Below are 25,579 nucleotides of genomic sequence, written 5' to 3'. Positions count from 1 at the left end.
ATGTCTCCTTCGGGCCAGCCAAAGCAGTCTTAGTCCCATGGCCCACCCAGAACATACTTCGAAATGGGTCAAGATAATCTGCTTCTTTGAGACTATCAGCAGTTGAGAAACTACCATTCTCTTTTTGTGTATACTTTTTTATTAAGCATTTTGATTACAGTAGTAAAAACTAATGCAAACTAAACTTAAAGAAAGAAGACAGAATAGAAATAAAGAAAAAGTGCAAGAAATTAGGAAAAGAAAAAAAAACCTTCATTACAACAAGTATAGACAAATTTAGTAATTCGTTACCCCCTATAAGGTTACAAACAGATATCTCTTCATCCTATATCCCATTCCTTATCTATAAGCAAATCCATAAAACATCAACTTTTCAATCCTTTTGTCAGCAAAAACTTTGCAAAAAAAAAAAAAAAGTCTTATTTTAACCTTGATCATATAAACCAACTTTATATTCCTTCCATTTATTTCTAACAGACTTAATCTTCAGTTCATTCAAATATTATTATAGGATTTGATTTCTGTTCAGTTGTTCTTTATGCCATCGCATAGACTTCTTCAAAGTTTTGACAAACCTCTTTTGTAGATCGAACTAGAAAACATTTTCCAGGTCATTCTCTTGATTTGTCATTTGTATTTCCCCTTTAATTTTTAAAACTTCAGCCAGTTTCTTTTGTATATCCAATAAGGCATCCTTTTCCAAATAATTTTCTTGGCCTGTCATTTGTAGTTCCATTTTCGGTACTTTATCTTGTCAGTCAAAATTTACTCCACACCTGTCATTCCCTCATTAACATATTTTGGACATAGTCTATCTATAGAGTCAGACGTCATTACTGACACTGTTGATATTGTAGCTACTAATTTCTGGCTCCATTCTTCAAAGATCTCCTTTAATATTTCCAGTGTTATGACATTTTGTGTCACTTTCTAAGTCCCAGTACTAACCAACACCAAAAGCAGGCTTGTATCTTTTTCCCCTTCTACTTAGAATCTTTAGTCCCCTCTAGCGTCCAGTTTCTAAAATCATAAAGTCGCTTATTTTGTTATGACTTACAATAATCTAAGATAGCTAGAATGACTCTGGTTCCCACAGGAAGCTATCTATTTTTATAGTTAATTTTAAAATCTTATAGTAAAAGTCAATATTCCAAATTTAACTGGACACTTAATCCATTTGTAACTTTCCTAGATCAAAATCTTATTTAGCTTTTTGCTGTTTATTTCAAATACTCTAAGTTCTTAAGCTTGTAATTAATTTTACTTTTGTTCAGAGTTGAAGCTAAACTTGCCTGGTGACTTTTCAAACTTGTCATTCCAAAGGTCTCTACTAGCTTTAAGATGGTTAATAGGCAATTTCCAAAAGTGATCAGAAAGTGTGGCTTGTGAATTTAGTGTCCTTTAAAAGGCTCAGCTGTGGTTGTGAGCAATATGGCTAATCCCTTCGTCTCCACTCAGACCCGTTGAAAACTGCTGTCCTGCAGTCTCCTCACGAGGAGCAATCATCCAGAGCACATACGGGTGATCTCCCATCTTCTCCTTATCCAGAGAGGTTCCAAAGAACCAGTCTACTCACTGGTTCTTCTGTCTTTGCTGTGGTCATTGGCTCCACTTTTGCAGAGATGTCTTCAGTTCGCCATGCTTCCCCCAGAAGACCAAGAAACTACCATTCTCTCAACCACCTTATCCAAACATGCTAGGTTAAAAACTGGCCTCTAATTACCTATCCTTGTGAAAGAATCATTGCTGAGGAACAAATTGCTTCAAATATTACACTGAGGATGTAAACATTAAGTCTGTATTTTATTATATCTAATAATGTTTTTATTTCAGCAGTCTTCGAAACAGACAGGAGCACCAGGGGCTTATCCTTTGACATCCCCTCCCACATCCTACCACAATACTGTTACTCCTTCACCTTCAATGATGCTCACCCAGTCACCAGGTAAAATGGCTTGCTGGATTGGTGTGATCATAGCTTTGCTTATTAAGCCACAGGATCAGTGAACAAGGAAAATGTAGTTTCTAAAAACATTTTTGTTGTTTGTTTGTACAACAACGATCATCCTAGCACACCCTTTACAATAATATTGAATGACTTTTACCTTTCTTAGAATCCTTTGTCAATGCCATATTCTGTGCTTATATAAATTATTGTCCCAACACATACTTGTATCTTCAAGGTTTAAAAGGAATATTTATAAAATATAACTGCTTGTTACTTAAATGTTATATTTAGGAACTTTACATGCTGCAAATTCTCCAAGTGGAGCGTTAAGAGCACCATCACCAGCATCATTTGGCCCAACTCCTTCTCCTTCATCTCTTGGAATCACAATGGGACAAAATGCAAACTTTGCCAGCCCCCACGGTAAGCCCATTACCTCTTCAGACAGGTATTGATAAAAAGTTAATACTTCAGATACCACCAAATGAGTTACTCTGTTTTTGGCTGGGTTCAGATCTTGGAAAAGCACCAAACTATTTTCCACCACACTTGGCTTGTACACCTACAGAATTAGTAAATATTGCTTCTGACAAAAAAAAAAATTACGCAGCTGTTAACATAGCAAGCTAGAAATACTGGAGGAAATACCTTTCAAGGAGTTGGTTTTCAAATCTCTTGATTCAATAGGTGTTGCTAGCAGACTATAGAAAACTTCTACATTATATTATTGCTTATATTACTCAAGATTATATTACTTGGAATGCCTTGCGTGTGAAACTGCCTTTGAAAGTGATAGGGGAAACGACCCTTTACTCAGAATACAACAGGAATTTGCTGGAGTAAACATGCTGTAACAGTACTGAAATAACAGCTGTGGCTCTTATGGGAATAGGCCTTCTCAAATCTTTCCCCTTGTCCCCTCTTCTTCTGGCCCAGTTACAGGGAGATAGAAGATTTGTTTCCCAGTGTATACTAACTTCAGTTTGGCTTTCTTTAATGTTATCTGCAAAATCTTGCTTTTCTTTTTCCAGTCACAAAGAGAAAAGATTGAAAGCATCTGCTTCTATTTTCATTTGCATGCAGTTTGTTGTTAAAGCCAATATCTCTGACCAGTATACTAACCATGTGGCTTGTCTGAAAGGGGGGATCATAAAACACATTTTGATGTTTACATGTTCAGATAACTTAATTAAAAACAAAAGCAGGGTTATTGTGATTTATAATGATAAATGGCGAAAAATCAGAAGGAGTCTGGTGGCACCTTTTTCGGACTAACACATTTGATTAAAAGGCATACGCTTTTGTGAGCTGCAGCTCGCTTCATCAGCTGTACTTCATCAACTGCAGCTCACAAAAGCTTATGCCTTTTAATCAAATTTGTTAGTCAGTTAGACATGGTGCTTCCAGACTCGTCCGGATTATTTGCCAACATAGCCTAACACGGCTCTCCTCCTACAATGTTAAATAGCAGGAAGCTGAAAATAGATGTGCTGGAGATGAACCTGTAGCTAGTGTTATGCTGGGACACTGATGTAATGTCCAAACAGGACAGAAAAATTGTTCGTTTGTTTACATTAAGATCAGATAACTGTACCTCATTTTGTTCCTGGCTTGTTTCAGTAAACCATAGTTTAAACAAACCTCAGCTCCTAGCTCATATGTAATGACAAATTGCAGTTAACCGAAGTAAGTGGATACTTCCCGTCTCTTCCTCTTGACTATGATGGAGTGAGAACTTATGAGGGCAAGTCTTGAGCAGACAAGTCTTGAGCAGGAAGTTTTATTGGATTTAGGTAGCCAGTCTCAGATAGACTATGGCTGTACTATTCTGGTATGCATGCAGTTTCTCAATAATTATACTATATTAGTCTCTGAGAAAACACTTTTCAAGTTGTTGGAATTTCTGTAGGCACAATAGACCCTAGTTCACCGTACACGATGATGTCACCCAGTCAACGTGCAGGGAATTGGCCAGGCTCACCTCAGGTCTCTGGTCCCTCTCCAGCAGCACGTATGCCTGGAATGTCACCAGCCAATCCTTCCTTACATTCTCCAATACCAGATGCTTCTCATTCACCACGAGCAGGAACAAGTAAGTATGAGCAATATCAGGCTGCACAAACAACTATCTGTTGCATTAAAAGAAGTAACAATACAGTGTTACTCAATATTTCTTTTACAACACACATCACCTCCCTTGCTGATGTGCCATAGCTGTGGAATTAATAAAAGCCTGGTGGAACTTTATTTATTGACTAATTGGCCAATACTAAATAACATAGCCTAGTATGTTCATCAGTCTTCTTATTGAAATATAAGTGAGTTCTGAGGTATATGTTCCTCCTGATGTACCCAGCTCTCACTTCCAGTGGGCAGTAGCATGATCTTACAACCATTTTCACTTCTTTTGACAAACATTCCTTGTAGTAGACCATGTAATTCCCCAATTTTTAATAGACTTTTCCCATCTTGAAATTTCTCTGTCCATTTTCCTATCTTTAGTAAACATTCTATCAAGCTACAAAACCTGTTTGCTCTAGTTTTTCGCCATTTATATATATCCTGTACTTTATTATTCCATTTTCTCTGTCAAATACAATTCCTTATACAGTAATTTTCAGATCCAAGTATTTGAGCCATACTTGCATTGTTGCATTGTACAGGCTTAATGTTTTCTGGCAATGATTTAGCCAGTGGCAGCTGCACAGGGCAGGACGGGAGAAGGGCACTGGACTTTTCCTACTTGCCCCATCCAGATTTTTTTCCATCAGAAACTTAGACGAACAAGAGCATTCTGGGTTTTAGTTCTGACAAAGGTGGCTGATCAGTTCAGCAGAACTTCTGGAACCCAATGGTTTGTTCAGGGTTCAGAACAATTTTTTCCCAATTTTGTGCACATGTCTACATTATGGAAATGCAGACGTTTAAATAACAGTAGGGCTAGAATGCAGCCTTGTTTTACTTCCTTGGGTGTTGGAGTGACATTAGATAAAGTAACACCTTTATCTAATGTGTGGAGGAATTGCATAAAGTCACTGGATAAGGAGTAAAATATGCTTGTCAATGAAGAATCCTCAGGTTTTTTTTTTCCTATTTTCTCTCTTAAGTATGAAGTCAAAGGTTTTCATTAAAGATTTTACATTAAAGGCCACATACAATGCTCCCCGCTGCTTACAGATATATTTCTCAAGTGTATGTTGTAAAAGAAAGCATTGGCAATTAGCTGATTGGCTTGCTGTGTACAATATTTCTCTGCTAGTACATTTTCAATTCAATCAGTTTTCAGTACAGATAGCTTGCATAAAGTTTGCTAATGATAAACTCCAACCAATAATTATTTAGTTGGATTGTGTCACTTTATGGATAAGAGCAACAATACCAAAGCTCTAGTCCTTAAGACATACAAACCAAATGATTTATGTTTATGCAAAGAGCTATTAAGACTGGGGCCTACCCTTCCAAGTTTCTCTTATGCAGTCCCGGTGGTAAAAAATCTTCATTTGGAGCTTTCTAAAACTTATTAGGGCAATCAATTTGGTTGCGTCTGATGGGGTAACAGGCTGCCAGTTTGGGAGTAAGTTATGAGTGAGCTCAGAAGGCACCATGGGACTAGTTACAGCAACAAAATATAACAAATGTGTATTTTCCAAACACCTAGAAACAAATAATGTATATGAATGTACAGAATTTGGGTGTTAGTGTTTATACTTTTGGAAGCCAGAAAAATGCTAAGCGGTTTAGAATTTCAGACATACTTATAGTACTTACTTTTGTGCATGCCTTCAAGTCAGTGTTGACTCCTGGTGACTGCCTGAACAAGTTCCTGTACTTTTCTTGGAAAGATTTGCAGAAGTAGTTTTCCCTTGCCTGCTTCTTGGGGCTGAGAGAAAGAGTGACTGGCCCAGGGCCACCCTTAGGCTTTGTGCCTAAGGCAGGACTAGAACTCATGGTCTTCCAGTTCTAGCCTGGTGCCTTAACAACTATACCTAGCTGACTTACTTACTTACTTACTTACTTACTTACTTACTTAATGGACTTATCTCCCACCATAATCAACCAGCTCTCAATGGCTTACAAGGAATATACCAGTGACAATCAAAACATCACTGTAAAATAAAAACATAAATAACAACAACAATTAAAGGAAACAACAACAACAACAATAATAATATAATAATAATAATAAATGGTGCAATTTTAAAAGATCAAGAAAATGCTCATTCAGAAATAGCATTTGTACATTTGCATTCCATTCAGCCTCCAAAATTTAAAATTTGTTGATAAGGTTTTCAGCATTTCTGCTTACATACAAACTAATATCAGGCTGTTGTAAGTATAAAATATTTTTATTAGTAGTATTTAAATAACTACACAGTCATCTTGATTTTTAGTATTGCTTGGCAAGTCCTGGGGCCATACTGATGAGGGATTGTTGGTGTTATATAACCCTAGGCAAAATCTTGTTGAAATTCACCAAGCATGGTGAGTCTGCAGTTTATCTATCTCAGGGCAGGAGGAGTAAGATCTTCTTCATTTCTACTAGGTTCTCAAGCAGTGCCAACCAATATGCCGCCACCTCGCAAACTACCTCACCGTTCCTGGGCTGCATCTATACCAACAATTCTCACTCACAGTGCCTTGAATGTTTTATTGCTGCCCTCACCAACTCCTGGACTTATGCCAGGACTTGCAGGAAGTTATCTTTGTTCACCGCTTGAACGTTTCCTTGGATCGGTTATTATGAGAAGGCATCTTCAAAGGATTATTCAGCAGGAGACGGTACTAATACGATCAAAATGTTTAATTCCATAAGCAGTTGCTGAAGTGCAAAACTTCATTTTTCTCCTAGCTTCAGTATGCATGGAAATAGAAATTCTACTTTTGCAAACCACATTTTTTAATTGTTTGTAAGCGTGTGAAACATTTGTTTATTCCAGTCTTACCAGTCCTCTATTGAAGAATTCCTGAGTTCCTATGAATGCCAACTGAAAGCACCTTGTTTAGTTTTTATATTTGGAAACATTTGGTCCAACTTCTGACTCACCCATGAACTTGTTCCTTGTCTAAGTCATCAGAAATCTGTTGGAATTAGTAGCAAAATAAGAATCTTATGGAAGATATATTCCAGGTTGGGGAATTTGGGAAAAATATGTGTTGCCCTGTTAAGATTGATGGGTCTTTCTGTTGAATAGACAATGCCCACTGCTGAGTTGGTATAAAGTATTTTCTTGTAGTAGGAGTATAAAGCAGCATGCAGTTCTTCAAAATTTAAATCTTCAGATAAGTTATTTTTGTAAAGCTGCTATACTGAATCTTTAAGCAAGTTGCTATTTATTATTGACAGTAGAGAGAAACCTGTTAAATTCATCAGCCAATAACAATGATGCCTTTCATTTACCTTTAAATAAAATTTTCTGTTCCTGTTCAGACTATAATAAAGCATGGATGAGAGCTTTCATTTCAATCAGATGTCTTGGCTTTTTTTTTAAACAGCTGCAGCTAATCAACTCCAATGAACCTGGAGTGATCATGTTTAAGACAGATGCCCTGAAGTGTAGAGTTGCCCTTAATCCCAAAACTAACCAGACCTTGCAACTAAAAGTAGCACCTGAAACTGCAGGCCAGTGGAAGCAAGAAGAATTGCAGGTTTTGGAGAAATTTTTTGAAACCAGGGTATGTATTTGTCCCATGTTATTGTAATTTAATTGAGGGCTTAGTGAGCAAAGTAGTTGGGGTGCTGTGATTTTTTATGGATAGTCAGTAAGAGATAGAAGGTCTTTGAACTGATTTTCATGAAAAGAGCAGAAGCCACTGTTTCATGATCAGGAACAGAGAAACACTGAAAAAAGAAATTAAAAATAGTGCCCAACCATGGGCAACTAACCCAGCCTTTCCCAGTTTCACGATGTTCCTATGAACTGAACTACAACTTTCACAATGTTACCAATTAGAGAAGTTATAATTTATTCTGAAGTAAAGGAAAACTGATCTAAGTAAACACTAGGAAAATACTGCATTTATTACAGGTTGCAGGGCCACCATTCAAAGCCAATACTTTAATAGCCTTTACCAAGCTGTTAGGAGCACCTACACATATTCTTCGGGATTGTGTACACATCATGAAACTAGAGCTGGTAAGACCATTTTTTTCCTCATCGTTACTGCAAATATTTTCTCTTCTCAAAACTGAAACTGGATTATTTACCTATTTCAATGGCATGTTTTATTAAATAGTTTCCCGATCAGGCAAGCCAGCTGAAATGGAATGTACAGTTTTGTTTGACAATCCCTCCAAGTGCTCCACCAATTGCACCTCCAGGAACACCTGCAGTTGTGCTGAAATCGAAAATGTTGTTCTTTGTAAGTAAGGCAGTGGGTGGTGGTGGTGGTGGTGGTGATTCTATTTGGTGTAGTCTTTTAAGAAAACATGTAATAAAATTAACTCACTGCTTTAACTGAGCTTAAATATGACTAGTATTGTTGAATTATTTCTTTCCAAAGAACCTGTTTGATACAATTTTTGGAACTAGTCTAGTTTCTTAGATTTAAAAAAATACTCTGTATTTAATTTGTTATGGTAGTGCAGCATTCCCCAAACTAATACACTTATGAACAGCAACTCCCAGAATTCCAAGCAGCAGAAAATCCATTAAAAGGCATCTACATTCTTCTAAAACATAGCCTTTTAACTTTGTATATGCAGACGTAGCTATTATCAGCAACCATAACAAGCCCAACACTAGTAAAATGACAAGTGCATCATGGCACAAATGATACAATTACATATGCAAGTACGTAAGTTGCATCATTTGTATGATATTATGATGCATGTAGCATTATTTGCTCATCTTGCTTTTCCATGGACACCTCTAGTAACTCTTTAATCGGAGAGCTATTCAGTAATATTCAGCAGCTAAATAAATTCAAAATTAAATTTATGACCTTAAAATATGTCCAGTTGATGTCACACCAATTTAAACTTGTCCTTTGAAAATCTAAAGGATAGCAAAATATGAATCTCTATTTAGAATTTGCAAGTGCCTTTATCGTTTGCATTTATACCCTGCCTTTTTCTGACGATTCAGAGCAGTGTGCACAAAGCTTTGTTGCACTTTATCTTCAATTGGGCTGACAAATGATGAGCTCCACGGTTGAGGGGAGCTTGAACCTGGGTCTCCCAAGTCCTATCTTAACATCTTAACTATTACATTACACTAATTTATCAACACCAAGTGTTAAAAACACAGACACACACACACACCTGTCTTGGCAATCTTTTAAATTGGCTTTAAATTTTTTGTCACAATAAGCAAGGAGTAATGAACTAAAATAAATCTAGTAAGCAATGAAGAAAATTGGGTTGACTTGTACAACTTCATCAAAACCTCTACGTTAATGCCAAGATTTTGGTGTAGAATTACTGTGGTAGTCATTATATGTATTGTTCTGTTTGACAGCTTCAGCTAACACAAAAATCTGCAGTTCCACAGGAAGCCATGAGCATAATCGTCCCAATCATATATGACATGGCTTCAGGTACAACGCAGCAGGCAGACATTCCCCGGCAGCAGAACTCTTCAGTTGCTGCTCCCATGATGGTTAGCAATATTCTAAAGAGGTTTGCAGAACTGAATTCACCACGGCCAGGTACTGTACATGTGCAGTAGGTCAAATCATCTGCATGCTTGGGTGGCCAGAGTCTCAACGGTCGAAGTTCAAATATTGCACTTTATCATGAGTGTTGCTTTGCTGTCGTTGATTTTATTAAAGCCTGGTTCCAATTAATGCATGTAAGCGATAAACTGTCTGAATATACCCCTCTGTGGTGTCAGAAGGGTTGTATTGTCGACATGACGTGGACTCTATATCGTTGACCAAGGAAGTGTAATGCACTTGGTGACTTGGCTTTTACTACTGTGGTCATAGTTACACAATTTTAAATATTACCATGTGACTTGTATATATACTTATGTGAAAAAAAGTGCTTGTTAGTCAACTTGCGCTATAGGCATATGTCTTCCCATTTATTGTAATTTGTTATAAGGCTGGCTCCCTATCCTGTTCTCATTTGTACTCCTTCAAGGAAAGTCAGGGAGCCACCAAGATGGACCAATTTATAAGTAATTCCATAAAGTATATATTACAGTACTAGCTTTCTTTTCTGTATCCCAGGACTAACATCTTGCCTTGACTGTACCTTCTCTTTTGCGCTGCCTGCTGTGTTTCTGTGAGATGCTTTTGTATTCACTTTCACTTTTTCCCTTAATAAAAGTGTTAGAAACTTTTGAAATGCATTTTTTTCAACAGTTTTATTCTTGGGTGTGCAATTCCTGCCCAAGACACTAACCTCTCAGAAGATTTCTTCTCTCCTTATTAACTTGTTGTTGGTTTGAGATTAGAAATAATTATATTGGCTTTAAGTTTTTTTTTAAAGCCAGCACAGTCCTAGGGTAGTATGATCATACTGATGAGCACTGATTCTAAAGTTGCATTGTGTGGATATACACCACTTGGCTATATGCAAGCAGTTTATAGGATTGAGGTGTGGGTGAATGTCTCTTCAAATGCTTATCTTTGCTTTTGGTAACACACCATCTGAGCCTCTGATCGCCATGGAGGCAACTGCGATTTTGGGAGGGTTAGCCATGTGTTTCCACCAGGGTATATGGTTCAAGGTGAGTTATCCAACATTCATGCAGTAGTCACCAGCATCTGGAATGTTACGCGTGTTACCTGTAATTCATGCATGCTTTAGAGAGCAACTTTACTCCGTGTTATCTAAGCACTGATGCTTGTGGGAGGGGAAATGCAGTTCTAGTTTGTAACCGAACAATTAGTGGGGCACTGGTCATCTGGCTCTAATCTTGGGGCTTAACTGAAACTGGAAAAAAAATTAAATTGCCATTTGTGGTTTTAAACTTGCAACATCTTTTCTCACATCACTATAAAATATAATGGCACCAAGATAATTAATGTATGCCTTCTAAATGGAAGTTTTGAGAAGACTCCATGGCTACTTGTCACTGCTTTGTCATTTTGAAATTGTAAGTTGAAGCCCAGTGTACATGTAAGTAACATATATCCTCTCTGCTAGAAACATTCCTGTCTAATAAAGGCCTCACAGATTTTATTCCTTAAAGAGTAAACACAGCAGCACTTTCAAAAGCTGTAGGCATACAGTTTGTGGAGTTTTTGCCAGGTTAAAAACATATTCTCCTTGAGCTGTGACTTTTGAAAGGGTGGCTGATCTTTGTCTTTGAGTCTCTTGTCAACAAAAGTGCTGGGCTACCAATAGAGTTGTTTTATGGTTTGTATAGTGTTAACATAGTTAATTCCTAATGTCACTGACTTATTCTGGTTTAGTAATAACTTTTTCATTTGAAGATTGAAAAGTATTACAGAGTATTAATGTATTAATACTTAATATTTAATAACTAAAGCATTAATGTAACTTAACAGCAATGCCAGCAGTAACTGTCCAGTTGTCTTGCATTTTCTAATGGTCATCAAAAATGTTCTTCAATACTATTAGCATGAATTGCTCACTCTTTGGCAATATATTTAGCATTTACATTTCCTTTACGGAGCACACGATAATATATGTGCATGGGAGACTGAGAGAAGTATTTACCGCCAAAGAGAATTTGATTTCTCATCCACAACCAATATTCTCACTTTTGGCTCTTTTAAATGCATGATATTTCCTACATGTGGAAAATCTCAGTAGCTTGGCTATGATGGTATATGTGCAGTATTTTAAAAGGACATACTTTTCATTTTCTATTCCAACTGTACACTTTGTAGTAGGTTAGAATAAAGCAATAATATAGGTTATTAAAATTACTGTTTATGGTGCATCAATTGTATATTTGTTACTATTAGTTGTTTACATTTTGATGTTTATCACTGCCATAATGTAATCTACTTCTCTAACTTGTTTTTCTTTCCCTTGTTCTAGGTGAGTGTACAATCTTTGCAGCTGTTCGTGATTTAATGGCTAACCTTACATTGCCCCCTGGTGGGCGTCCATAGGCTATTTTATACCAAGGGTAAAAATGAGATGAAGCAGAAAAACCCTCTCTCTGAAATAAAGCCTTTGGTTACTTAGAATGGAAGAGACGTTTTCACGTGTCACATTTTAAAAGAGCTGATACAATGGATTGGCCTTCTTTCAGGGATGCACTTTCATCAGATTTTTTTTTCTTTTTTGGTACCGCACTCTTAAAATGTTTTAAGACATTTCAGACTTATAATAAATTTATGTATCCGCTTGGAAGTAAATAGAGTTAATATTCTGTTTTATACTTCAAAGATTATGAAAATGCCAAATTTGTTTATTTAAAATGTTTTTTTCTGATGTCTTGGTGTAATAGTCTTTTTTTAAGGCAGGTCTGTCATTTTTTGAATACTGTAAAACTGTGACAAACTTTATATTGAAACTGTATTTTAATATTACTGCTTTGAAATGTTAAAAATGGACTTGTTATAAACATGTCCCCAAAAGCAATATTTAATAAACTAGATTTTTTTTTAATGTTACTTTAAAAATGTGCATTTATATAGGGAAAAAATATCTTAATGTTCACTGAGTTGTGTTCTGCTGTTTTTTATTAGATCATCGTTGACAGTCATCTCTGTTATCAAATCAAATAGTAGGATGTTGCCAGATGCTTTTAGTCAAGCTGATGTTTTCCAGAAATGCCTGGACTAGATGGGTAGATGGCTGTTTTTTCCCTCCCAACCTTGTTTTTTCTTGGATAGTATCTTGCTGGCAGCTGCCTTGAGTTCTTTAGCACTGTACCCAGTGGACCTTCTGGCTACCTTTTTAAAAATCAGTATTATGCACTGAATGACAGATGAATTTGAAACAGCTTCTTTTTAAATAGAGGGATTTCTTTTGATGGGAGATAAAGGAAAAAGGGAAAGGCATATTCAGTATTCCTAAACCAGAACCAAAAATATGCTTTGTATTGTGGTCATTCTTCATGCTAGGGGAATAGTAACAAATCTGCTTGAAATAGCATCTAAGGTGATCATTCCACTTTGTAGCTGTATTTTGTCAGTTAATTTACGGTGTGCAACTGTGGGACATCCTTATGCTGCCATGAAGATGCTGTGTGTTGAACTTGGGGTTACCAGATATCTGCATAGGCAAAGGAGGACACATACAATTGGAAAGATGAACAAATGGGAAAAGGAGGGCGCACTAACTGTTCAATTTTCCTGGTATCCATGACAAAAATTACAGTGAAAAACTGCAAAAAAAAAAAAAAAGTAGTTAGGCCTACATGTATATGAAATTACTTTTCCAGCATCAGAAAGACTGGTTTTTGATCTTGCAGAACTGTGTTAGAGCCAGTTGGAGGCAAAAGCCTTCAGCTTGTAACTGATTAAGGTCTTGTCAGTTTCAGGCAACAGTGACAGCAGGCAGGAGGGTACTAATCAACTAGTAAAGGTCCTTTGAGTTGGCTAACTTCCCCTTCGCACTTACTAAGGAAGTGCTGTGCACGGAGAAAAGCTGCTCAGGGAGAGATAAACTTGTTAGATACTCAAAAAGCTGGACAATATTTGATTTTAAGGCCGGAGGACACAAGGACAAAAAAGACATGTCCTCCTCTTGCTTGAAGTCTGGTAAACCTAGTTGAACTCAAGAACTAAATTAATACATGTACTGTAACTTCCTAAAGAGATTGAGGCAGACAATGTCTCTAGCTGTATCAGCCTGGGCAAGTCCTGGCGCAGAACGCAAAAGAGTCAGCTTTTACAAAGAATATATAGGGAAGCAACAAAAATTCAAGACCGGTGAAATATTGCTAAGCATTTCTGTAGTGTTTAGGAACCTACTTGGAGGATTATGGAAATCCATCATCCAAGGAGGGCATCGAATTAGGGAAGGCTGTGTTACAGGTCCGCTGCAGGAGCATTAAATTAATGGAACTTTGCTGAGTTTTATATTCTGCTGCAGGTCACCATTTTCCAGGCAATTGCTTGGACGGAGAATTCTTATTCTGAAACATCACGGTGGAATGACCTTCCTAATTCTTGAGAGTAGTAGGTATTTTACTGAGGAATCCTATGAAGTAACTATTCGAGGGGGGAAAGGGGATTTGAGAGCGGGTCGCTAAACATCGCCGAAGGCTTCCGCCTGTTTCGCAGAGTGACGACAAAAAACCGCCCCGCTTTTCCCACGCCTTTCGGCTGACGCGAGGAGAGCGGACGGGCTTGCGATGGCGCTAGCGGAACTGGCTGCGCGGCTCAACTGCGCCGAGTACAAAAACTGGCTGAAGGCCGGGCACAGCCTGCTACTCTTGAAAGCTGCCCTGCAGCGCTTTGTCGGCGAGGAAATCGACGCCTTCCACCGCCAGCTTATCGCGAGCGACTGCGCTCGCTTAACCTCGCCAGGCCGTCGGTGTGGCGGGCGCTGCATTCCTCGAGGCAAGCAGGTAGGGCTTCCCACCTTGGAGCCGGAGCTCTGGCCGCCGCAGGAGCAGGGGACGTCGTGCTACTTGGTCTCCTCAGAATCGATCGTCCCCAGTTTGCGGGAAACTTGCCCGGGTTGGATCCCCTTCCGGGACGCAAACGCTTTTCGGAAGCAATCGACGCGCGTTCATTGGTTCATTCCTACGTGCACCTTCCCTCTGCCTGGTGCTGGGAGAGGTGCAAATCCTGTCCAGAAACCTCCAGGAACCAGCCTTGGGGGAGGCTGCCCGCTCTAATTCCAATCCCGCCTCCTGCTCGGCGGTTTTCTCCTCGGCTTGAACATTACTCTTCTCCTCGAGAGAGGGGATTTTGAGCTGAAAAACTGCCGGTAGGGATCAGCACCTGTCGTGCCTTTTCTTCTCCGGTCTGTTTTGCTCTGCTTAACCGCCTTCTCGATAAGGACGCCGGCATAAACATCCGGGGAGAGGGGCAGGCCTGCCAGAGGAAGTCTGGGGTGGAACAAAGAACTCGGCTCCGCCAGCCAGGAGGAGAGAAAGCCTCCCTCCTACTAAATACTCGGCGTTGGCCCCTATCCTTTTGCCTATGGTAAAGTCCCTGTAATAATTAGCATGGAGGGCAGGTTCTCTTAACTGGCCCTTAGTTTCTGGGCGTGTTTGCAAGTTACAAAGCTGAACCTTGTTTTGACTCTCAGCCACCCTGAAGATAAATACCTGGCTTAGCAAATTATATTTCAACAATCCACAAATCAATTCAAAAAACATAATAGAGAAAGACAGATGCATATCCCTTATTTGAAAGTATCAAAATAAATTATACATTTTTTTAATATATATACAATGCAATATATTTGTAACTTATTAGGGCAGAACTGGCACAACAAAATACCTACAGCAAGGATACCTACTATTCTTTTAGCTATTTTCTATTTTAAGAACAACTGAAAAGATTAAGTTGTTCCATGTCAATTTATATTCTGTGACAATTTTTCAAAGTTTTCTTAGCTATCATGACCATGAAAATCTTCACATCTACTGAACTTTATCAGACTGAATCCCACTAGCTTTTTTACACATCCAGATCTAGATTGTGATCTGTGCGGATGCATTGAAGCGTGCAGAAATCAGACAAGATTTGCTGAAGATTTTTTCACAATGTGATGAGTCATGATGGACATTTTAAAACAGTCACAAGACAGAATGCACTGAGTTAAGGTTGAAAGGTCATCACACATTTGACTGCAGTGTTTTTTTTAAATTGAACTTGTTTTTGGTGAAACAGTAAAACAATTTTCAACTGTAAAACAATTTTCAACTACAGGAAACTGGGAGCTAGAATTCCCACCCCCTCCATTTTTAGGCTTCTAAACCTTTATGACATTGTCCACAGAAGTATTTCCAGCCCTTGCTATTTATATAGAGGATTCTATTGGATGCCAGACTGGAACCCTTGCAAGAAACCCATTGAAATTAGAGATTTTTGTTGCCTCAGTTCCCCGTAGTAACATATGGCTGCGAGAGCTGGACCATAAGGAAGGCTGAGCGAAGGAAGATAGATGCTTTTGAACTGTGGTGTTGGAGGAAAATTCTGAGAGTGCCTTGGACTGCAAGAAGATCAAACCAGTCCATCCTCCAGGAAATAAAGCCAGACTGCTCACTTGAGGGAATGATATTAAAGGCCAAACTGAAATACTTTGGCCACATAATGAGAAGACAGGACAGCCTGGAGAAGATGCTGATGCTAGGGAGAGTGGAGGGCAAAAGGAAGAGGGGCCAACCAAGGGCAAGGTGGATGGATGATATTCTAGAGGTGACGGAATCGTCCCTGAGGGAGCTGGGGGTGTTGACGACCGACAGGAAGCTCTGGCGTGGGCTGGTCCATGAAGTCACGAAGAGTCGGAAGCGACTAAACGAATAAACAACAACAAAGACCCTTATCCTCCATTCTTGAGCCTGACTGCAATTTTGAGATTTGGTGTGTGTGTGTGTGTGTGTGAGAGAGAGAGAGGATATTTTCATGTTTTCCTTTGTTTCTTTCTCCACTATCTTTTATTTTTTAACCTATTATAGTTGTAAACATTTGAGACTGGAAACTGTTTACTTTTGTTTTGGATATAATGATACTGTTTATCCTTTCAAGTTGAAAAGAAGTCTAAAACAATCTTTGTGATCCCCTTGGGCAAAGGATTGCAGTATAAGGAGTTGGAGGGTTGTTTATATTGGTGTTTCCTTCATTTTGCAGTTTCAGCCTATCTGCTCCTTATGTCAAGAATGGAAAAAGGAGATTTTGAGCCATCACACAAATAAGATGGGAGAGATTTATTGGGGGAACTGCAGACCTTGGCTCTGGCCTTCTAACTCATGGGAGTTGGCAAAGGTAATGCAAGGCAGTTATCACCACAAAAAATAGACTTCAAATATGGAGCAATTGGAAGCTGTGATTCTCTTCTGATACTCCCAAGGAGAGAGTACAACACATGGGCACTGGTGTAAGGTTGTTGTACAAATGTCTTCTTAGCTGTGGATAGTATGTGCATGCACTGAAATAGATGTACAATCAAAAAATGTGTTTTAAAATCATGCTGCTGAGCAAAAGCCTCTAGGTTAGAAATGCCACCTGCCACTTTGGTGCTTCTTTCTGCTGTATGATTTCTGTTCAGAAGATGATACGGCATCTGAGTGTCAATATACAAATTGTAGTAAAGATAGAAGGATGCACTACTTCAGATTTAGTTCAGAAGGAGTTTTGAAATGAGCAGGGGTGCACAGAGGTAACTCCTCTCTGCAACTCATTAGAGCAGCCCATGTGTTCTGAAGTACTTCTTCTGAACTGAATTCAGAGGGTTGCGCAACCCTAGTAATAGAGATAAGCCAGGAAGTCCTTAATCTTCCTTCCCGGGTATTGCTACACTAGTATCCTGTGTGTTTAAGTGCAGAAAAAGAAAGAGAAAGCACAAATATGGCAGCCTGCCTCTACATACTAGCCTTTGGAATGTAATTGTGCTGGATTTCAGCTCCCATAATTCCCTGGCAGTATGACAGGTCCAGAAGGCTATCAGTGGGGTTGTAAATAGGAAAATGACAGCTACAAAAATGAATTGAGCCAGTCTGTTGGCTTTGCCAAAAGCCACTTGTCTAGTTCACCAGAAAGCTAAGATTACAACCAGTTATTGCTACCTGCATTTGTTTCATTAATCTTATTCTCTGATATAAAGCTCGGTTAAGAAATAATGTTTTCCTAGTTTCTGAGGCAGGAACAAACAACACTGACCATGTATGTTTTTCTTTACTGTTCAGGCTTATATGCCTCGTGGGAAAGCTGATACTAATGGTCCTGACAAGTGTGATGCATCAGCACTTTTAAACCTTTTCATTTTCTGTGATCATTTCAACAATATTGATCCAAAGAAAATCAGAGAGGTATCCAATAATGAGTGTTTGAATGACATTTCTTTTATTAATTCTTGGCAGGCAACCAGAAACATATTCCTTGGGACATCACTGGTGACTGTAGCCCTCTTTAAAAGGCAACAGCATCGCTTTTTCTTTTTTAGTTCTCTGAACTTGAACTGTGGACTTGTGTGGAGAGAGCAAAGCTTCCTAAGGGAGACAAGCAACCTTTCCCCTTTTGTCCAGGTCCTCTGCAATTCATAGAAAACCCAGAAGAGAGAAGGGGTGATTTCTCCCCTTCCTCCAGTAGCCAGATTTATTTAGGTTTCAGCAAGTTCTCAAGGCCTAGCTATTAAGCCAATGTTGTGGCTTTTAATCACTGCTTTACCTACATGGACTTCTCAGGGTGTCTTTCAGAGAACCTACACAGGTAGGGAGCCACAACTGAGATTAAAGTGAGTACCAGTAATTGTTTTTGGGAACATTAGTGGTAAGACAGCCAGCTCTGATCCCAGAATAAAGAAAATGGGTATTGGCAGGGCTGTGAAGAAGTCAGGATCCCAAGACTGAACGTGAATCAAAGCACAGGATTGCTCTGGCAGGGAGGCACATAGCATCTCCTGGGAAAAGCTTAAAGCAACTGCAACTTTTCCTACATTTGCATGGCTGCTGTCTTTGTCTCACCTATGACCTTGGGAAAAGATATGTTTGATTTAAGGTGTTCAACAGATGCTATATATACCATTGCTCCTGAAACACATTTTGCCCATCAAAACCATTACACCATCTCCTTGTTTAGTGACCGCAATCTGTTCCTTAAATTGGAAGCAAAATGGTCTCTAAACAAACATATGACTGAGAGAGAGAGAAAGAGACGCTGCAAAGCTCACTGGTTGCTGCCATCTCATTTAGATAAAGTTAATCTTGTACTGTGTCCTGTGCCTGACCCATTTTTCCCCTTTTTTTGTCTCCTTGAAGAGTTGAGAGATTGCTTAAACACCTTATTTCTTCCTGAGCTGCTTTTCTCTGCAGGTCAGAGCTTCCCTAAAAAATACTAACTGCAAGTTAACAAGCTCAGCTCTGTGATCTTAATTAGTTGATTAGAACCCTTCCACCTACTGGCACTGCTGCCTGAAACTGACCAGACTTTAATCAGTTTCACACTGAAGGCTTTTATTGTCAGGCTCCAAATTTGGCCTAGATCCCTGCATTGGTCGGAAAATGATTTTTTTTTATTACTGTCATATTTGTGAACAGTTGCTAAACAAGGTAGCCACTAAACATGGAATAGCTCTATCTCTGCACAGTCCTAATGTTTTAGGTTAAATGAACAAAATAAACAATATAATATAATCAAATCCTGAACTGAACCTTTTGAAATAAAATGTATCATCTTTTTGTGATACTATGATATGGAATTAAAAGGAAGGGACTGTAACATGAACACCTTGCTTTCAGTCAGATAATTCAATTCAATACTGTAGTTAATAGGTTTCAATCTGATTTATTGTAGGATTTTTGTTTTCATGCTTTGAGTTGAGAATGTCTCCTGTGGAGTGCTGCATGTATTTCCATTGGCAAAGATTATGATTGCAGTCTAGAAAGCTTTACTGCTAACATTCCTCTTGTTCTATAATTATACTTAATTGAACTTTTTTCTAAAGTAATGAATCATTCATACTTACTGAAAAAATGTAACTGATTTCCAAGTAGTCTTCCTTTCAATAGTTTGTATATGCCTACAGATGTCCAATACCACATAAGTATAATAAACTTAAGACTGATTATTATGTGAGAAGGGCCTCTACAAATAGCACCTTCCTTCATGGACTATAACTTTTGAATGTATTTTCCCCGTGGAATGTTTAGGAGCTGGTGGTATTGATAGCATTATGTGGTTCTGGCATGAAATTTGTGTAACTCAGGGCTATAACTTGAGAATTGGATCTCGCTTACCATTGCCCATTGCTCACAACAAATTTACAATATATTTTTTGCTTTACATTTATACATTTAGGTGATAAAGTGCCGCAATGAGCTAATGCATTCTGCAGACATGAAAGTCTCTTTTTCCTGGCTGAAAGAATTTGGAAATCATGTCCAAAATTTGTTGACTGAATTCTACCATGTTCCAGAGGCTCAGACAGCTTGTCATAGAATACAAAAGGTAATATTTGCAGGTTTTCTAATTTATTATATGGCTGCTCTAATAAATACTAGAGAAAATGACACTGCTTGTATAGTTTATGGTCTAAAATGGGTTTCGATGTTTTTTTTCAGGCCACAAAACCTGTTAGTTAAAAAATTCCTAAAACCTCTGATCCGCAAAATAGCAGCTGAGGCTTTTTTGTTTGTTTGTTTGTTTTGTGGGAAACAAGAGATACCGTTTCCATTGTACCTTAGAAAATTTGCTATGGATGCCCTGGCTGTGTTCATTTGACCCTTAGTCACTCACAGAACCCCTTAACGTTCCTGTGGAACCCTGCGGTTCTGTGGAACATAGTCGGAAAAACCCTGGTCTAAAACAAGAGTTGGTGTGGATGATTGGGTTCTTGTAACATAGGGTTTTCTATAGATTTTAGTACAGACTCAATTAGTTTCAGTTGCCACTTAAAAATCCTACCTTTTAAAGGATTTTTCTCAGGCTATTTTAGAAACGGACATACTTCAGTGTGGAGAAATGATGCTACTTGTTGCTTATTGCACAAACAACACTGTCCAGGATGCCAAGAGTATGTTGCATTGTGCACATAGCAGTGTCCTCTGTCTACTCTCAGAAGCTGAAAGGAATTTCAAAAATAGCGTATATTATGGCAGGCGTTCTGAGTGCTTGTGGCCCAGTGACAAACAATGCTGAATCCATTTAGATATTTGGATACCATTTGAGTAAAAGGTGTGCGTTCATCAGGGGAATGCTTTCAGGCAGCCAGGACATATTATTAAATGTTGTACTAACATCAACCAGGGGATTGGTCCTTTTCTTTCGGTTTCTTAGATCAGTTTTCCCCAGACCATACAATCATCATTACCCAGTCATTACTCATTGGCTAGTTTGGCACATGAGAGTTGCACACCAACACATCTAGATTTCATCAGATTGTGAATGTCTGCTTCTATCCTTGATTTTCTCACTAATTAGCTTTTTATTTTGTTTTATTTGTGTTGCTTTTAATTATCCCAATAGCTCTTGGCGTCTGATTGGGATGTTCATATAGCAAGAGAAGATCAGCTTGATGGACTGGAAGGTGAAATGAGCCCAAGCCAGATCAGAGAAGCAGAATTAGAACTGATGAAAGAGAGACTTGAGGAAATCCATTTTCTTGCAGAAGAACATGGAATGACATCAGAAGAGGTGACTTAATTGCTGAAAACATAAAAATAGCATAGTATTGCACTTGTACTTAGATTTTGAAGTTGATCATTGATTCACCATAGGAATGTATTGGAAAAAGGCATTTCAGATTACTCTTCACACATAAACCATATCCAGTAGACCTGGATTTTATTGCTATACAGTTCTATATCCTGGGTACAAAATAGGACTACTTATCCAGAGTGCACGTAGCACCTAATTAGTGTACTTGCATCTAATTATTGTTGACATTTAAAAATCTTCATCCTATCCCTGGCTTTTCCACAAAGCTCTTCTTCAGGTAGCATGTTCTTATGGTAAACTGATAGTTTAAATATGCAAGTTTAGAACTATACAGCAAAAAAAACCTGGAACTCTCATTTTTTAATTTATTAGTTTGGTACAGTTATAGCCACAGTGCTGGAGTATTTCACCTCTATTAAAAAAACAACTGTTTCCTCCTTTCTATTTTAGTGGGAAAAGATTACCTCAACTATATTTTCCAACAGAAACTTTGCTAGTCTGTGCAAGAATACAGAAGCATGGTAGACTAAGAGGTTTTGCTTTTAAGGTCCTATAGAAAAGGCTGAAAGACCTTCAAGATGGTAAAGCAGTGTTTCTCAACCTTGGCAACTTTAAGATGCGTGGACTTCAATTCTCAGAATTCTGGGAGTTGAAATCCACGCATCTTAAAGTCACCAAGGATGAGAAACACTGTGGTAAAGGGTTTATAACCCAAGTCTTGTTGTGTGAAGTTGCTGAGGTCTAGGTAGAAGATTAAGGAAAAATCAGACTTCAAATATCTCCAGGGCTGCTGTGTAGAAGATGCAGCAGCTTTGTTCTCTGTTGCTTCCAAGGTCACAATGAAAACCAAAGGACTTATGTTAAAATAGACAGTCTTGGGAGGTAGTAGATTTTCCGTGGTTGAACACGTTTAAGCAGAGGACAGACATTTGTAACAAATGTATAGCTGTACCTGTTATGCACGAGTAGGAGTTGGATGAGATAATTATAATGATCCCTTTCCAAGATTCTGTTTAAACTCTGAATCTTGCTTTGGAAAGAGAGAATTGAGAATTGGGAGCGTTCACTACCACGGAGCTATTTAACTGTCATTCTGCCACTGAGAAGAGAGAGAACTTCCCATGATGTGAAACTGACTCTCTCACTTCCCCAATAGCCACCAACACCATTGCAGCTTACAAACTGTCTCAAGCTTAAAGGAAGACAGAATAACCAGCCACCTGATCAACCAAAGCTACTTGAAAAAGAGTAGCAAGCAATTCCATGTGCTTAAGTCACTAGATTGGATTTAAAATGTGGAACTAAATTGGCAGAAGAACACTATTGCTTTCACCACCCCATAGTTCCTCCTTGACAATGGTTGCAAGTTGTGATCTAGGGAGGACATAATCAGAAGCAACTGGGTGGTTGAATTCTAACCAGTAAAGAAAAAGCCATTATATAAAATTAACTTTTTGGTTGCTAGTATTGCACTGGTACATTTAAAAGACAAAAAAGATGAAAGACTTTTATCTTCTGGTCAGAGGGACTTTTTGTATTGCTTTCATCTGCTATTAGTATACAAGACGTGTCTTATAGTTAGAAAATGAGGCATTGTTTATTTTTGTTTGATGTCAGATAGTCAAAGGTCTTTTGTAATTACCAACCCAGCTTCAGCATGAAAGGGTGCTGGACTATTACACACTTTTTGCTTTAGATCAAAGCTGGGGTGGGAAACGTGCAGTCTCGTAATATCACCCACGGGGATGTTGTGGAACTAATATTCCTCTTTGTGTTATCCCTCTGAAATTAAGTTTTCTTCTACTTCATGTTTATGTAAGAGAGAGGTAGACAAGGAATGGGTGAAGAAAGCAAGGGCAAAAGGCAGCATTGCAAGCTCCACTCGTTGTGGGATCTGGCTCCACTTCTGTCCTGCTACATCCACTGAGCTCACACACCTAATTTTTCCATGGGTCAGTAGTACTTCACCGGGAAGTTACTTCACTCTCACTTTTAAAAGGGTGAGATTCCAGAAATACGGAGAAGATAAATACAGTCCAGAAAATGCGAAGTTTTACACTTGTCTGTGAAAATCCACTGAACTTGGGAACATAGTTTAAAGAAATGTTGGACATTGAAAGGACATAGCTTTGGCCTAATGAAGTGTTTCTCAACCTCAGCAACTTTAAGATGTGTGGACTTCAACTCCCAGAATTCCCCAGCCAGCATGGCTGGCTGGCTAGGGAATTCTGGGAGTTGAAGTCCACACATCTTGAGGTTGCTGTGGTTGAGTTACACTGGTCTAATGGAAAGAGTAGATATAGTGATTACTGTGTTGAGTTTGGAGAGGTCAGTTTCTTGTTCTTTTGTGGACATTATGTGGGTGTGCTTAGTTTACTCTCTCATGCCAACCTATTCCAGCGGCTACTGATTAACTGCTAAGGCTCCTCCATAACATTTGGGGAAAGGACAGAAAGGGATGGCATTTACATCAACTGAAATATATTTCATGACTGTCTTTTCCTCTTAGGATTTAAATAGAGTGAAAAGAGCAAGAGATTTCTTACTGGACAACCATGAACTCCAAAGTAATTTGCAGACAGAAATGCAGAATCTAGAAGACCTGGTAAAAGAACTAAATGGTGAAAAAGAATTGGCAGGAGATGCCCAAGAAGTGAATTGATGAATGGACAATGAGTCAAGTATGTGCACTTCAAATTTGCCGCTTCTGATTTTTTTTCAGCAAGATGTGTAACATTTTGACCATTTTATGAGATGTTACAAGAAAGTGTAACTGAATAAAAAAATTAAGGTGGCTTTTTGCTTAAAAGCTTGAAGGCAGAACATTCATAGGGAGGGCAAAATGCTATTTTTAAGAATGGAAAGCAGAGGAAATAAATGTGCGTTTTTATTTTCAAGCATACTTCTTTATGAGTGCTATGCCAGTGATGAATGAAAGCAAGCGCTACAGCTAAAAACCCCCGTGCTGTACAGAACAGACCACCTTCATACTAGTCTTTGGCTGGTCAACAGTCTTCAGACCTTCTGCTTGCCTTTGCAGGCACTTTTCTGTTTTCCAGCAGGGTACCGCTCCAGCCGCAGTATGTGTCATCTCCATAATTTCTTCAGATTCCTGCATTTCAGATCATGCTTACTGACTGGGTTCTTACACTGTGGTATGTCTTTTTTAACTGATTTATAGAATAAGCTAAATTGGCCTGGTACATACACTAAACTATAAACATGAAACCATAAATTTCTATGGCTGAGTTCACATATAGCATTATTTATAATGTAATTTGGGGTTAGCATAGTATCTGCAACCAGTCATTGGTATGTAAACTATGGGATTTACAAGCCATGGTTTAAAATGGTGTAATGCAATGCCGAAACCTAGTTACTGTGTCCTATTTCTTTGAACCATTTTCTCTTGGCCATCTTTCCAACATTTCTTCCTGTGTATAGCCCTTCATCATAAACACAATGAAATTTTAATGGAAGTTCCTTCTAGATCATTTCCGTTATGTCATTTCCTTCAAGCATTATTTCTAATTTGTCTTTCCTTCAATTTCTGCTTAATTCACTGTTTATTCAGCGATTTTATTTTAGCCTTCTTATCCAACTTTTTTCTTACAGCTTTTTATGCTTCAAGATATCTTCTCAATCTGCTGCTGTGATTTGGCAATCTACTTTCTTTAAGGGATGGGAAACACTGTTTCCCTGAACACTAATTGTTCTTGCATCAGGTCAGCCAATGAGAAGCCATATTTGCCAGAATTTTGTATGCTGTGTATTCAAAAATCTCAGAACCTTTTAATTTTATCAGATGCCATGATCATAGTTTTTCTCCAAGCAACTATACATAATCTAATGAAATATACTTATTTGAGCAATATTTGAGGCCCATCAAATAGAAAGTTTACATAGCTATGACATATATAGAATGTAGAGGAAAAATACTCTTTCTGTGCTATTGAAAATAATAGAGCGGTGCTAATACTTCGAAAGAAATGCTTCAGAATGCAGATGAAGATCTCTTTTTTAAATGGTTGAAAGCCCCCTTTTTGACTTGCACAGCTTCTTCAGAAGATGGTTCCAACTGTCTCTGGATGTTTGTGCATGCAAGACAACTGGAAGCAGTTTCTGCAGCACTTGTATGGAAGGCTAAAAAAGCTAGCAGTAGGAAAAAGTTATGATAGCTATTCTTTTGTTTTAGATTGAACTATATCAAAATGGAGTACCTTATAATTTGATTCTAATGGGGAAAGTTCTAGATGTTTTCAGAGAAAGTAAACTTTGAACTATCATTAAATTATTTTTTTACAAAGTTCTAAATACCTGATTGCTGTAAACAGGTAAAGTGGCTTTGTTTCATTTCTAAGTGCCTTGTGGTTCAATATATTTATATTAGCAATATTCAGCAGTGGAAATTCATTTCAAGGGACTATT

General features: G+C 38.3%; 2 protein-coding genes across 3 annotated transcripts in view; both read left to right on the top strand.

Annotated features, from left to right (window-relative positions):
* The window catches only part of MED14 (mediator complex subunit 14), a 59,945-nt gene extending 47,467 nt beyond the window's left edge, over window positions 1–12,478 (top strand). Inside the window, exons 23-31 of one of the 2 annotated variants that reach the window (XM_063305253.1) lie at window positions 1,837–1,945; window positions 2,240–2,371; window positions 3,858–4,040; window positions 6,492–6,727; window positions 7,442–7,621; window positions 7,975–8,082; window positions 8,183–8,308; window positions 9,406–9,595; window positions 11,907–12,478. In XM_063305253.1, coding sequence (XP_063161323.1) covers window positions 1,837–1,945; window positions 2,240–2,371; window positions 3,858–4,040; window positions 6,492–6,727; window positions 7,442–7,621; window positions 7,975–8,082; window positions 8,183–8,308; window positions 9,406–9,595; window positions 11,907–11,980 — 1,338 coding nt within the window. In that variant the 3' untranslated portion in view covers window positions 11,981–12,478. Of the gene's footprint in view, window positions 1–1,833; window positions 1,946–2,239; window positions 2,372–3,857; window positions 4,041–6,491; window positions 6,728–7,441; window positions 7,622–7,974; window positions 8,083–8,182; window positions 8,309–9,405; window positions 9,596–11,906 lie in introns of both variants that reach the window. The other variant, XM_063305252.1, reaches the window with a different exon arrangement.
* Window positions 12,479–14,156: 1,678 nt separating this feature from the next.
* Window positions 14,157–24,029, top strand: C5HXorf38 (chromosome 5 CXorf38 homolog). The gene is made up of 6 exons (XM_063305240.1): window positions 14,157–14,391; window positions 16,628–16,762; window positions 17,683–17,805; window positions 19,793–19,942; window positions 20,960–21,127; window positions 23,661–24,029. The coding sequence occupies exons 1-6, from the start codon at window positions 14,176–14,178 to the stop codon at window positions 23,811–23,813; spliced, it is 945 nt and encodes a 314-aa protein (XP_063161310.1). The 5' UTR covers window positions 14,157–14,175; the 3' UTR covers window positions 23,814–24,029.
* Window positions 24,030–25,579: the final 1,550 nt, after the last annotated feature.

Source organism: Candoia aspera, chromosome 5, assembly GCF_035149785.1.
Source record: "Candoia aspera isolate rCanAsp1 chromosome 5, rCanAsp1.hap2, whole genome shotgun sequence".
In the NCBI taxonomy this organism is placed as follows: Eukaryota; Metazoa; Chordata; class Lepidosauria; order Squamata; family Boidae; genus Candoia; species Candoia aspera.
The sequence above is the reverse complement of the archived record's forward strand: the minus strand, read 5'-3'. Positions and strand labels throughout refer to the sequence as shown.

Bases quoted from the DNA above. Each gene is read 5' to 3' on its own strand.
- C5HXorf38 (XM_063305240.1), top strand. From the start codon at position 14,176: ATGGCGCTAGCGGAACTGGCTGCGCGGCTCAACTGCGCCGAGTACAAA. The intron at 17,806-19,792 runs GTATCCAATAAT...TTATACATTTAG, and splicing joins ATCCAAAGAAAATCAGAGAG to GTGATAAAGTGCCGCAATGA. The intron at 21,128-23,660 runs GTGACTTAATTG...TTTTCCTCTTAG, and splicing joins ATGGAATGACATCAGAAGAG to GATTTAAATAGAGTGAAAAG.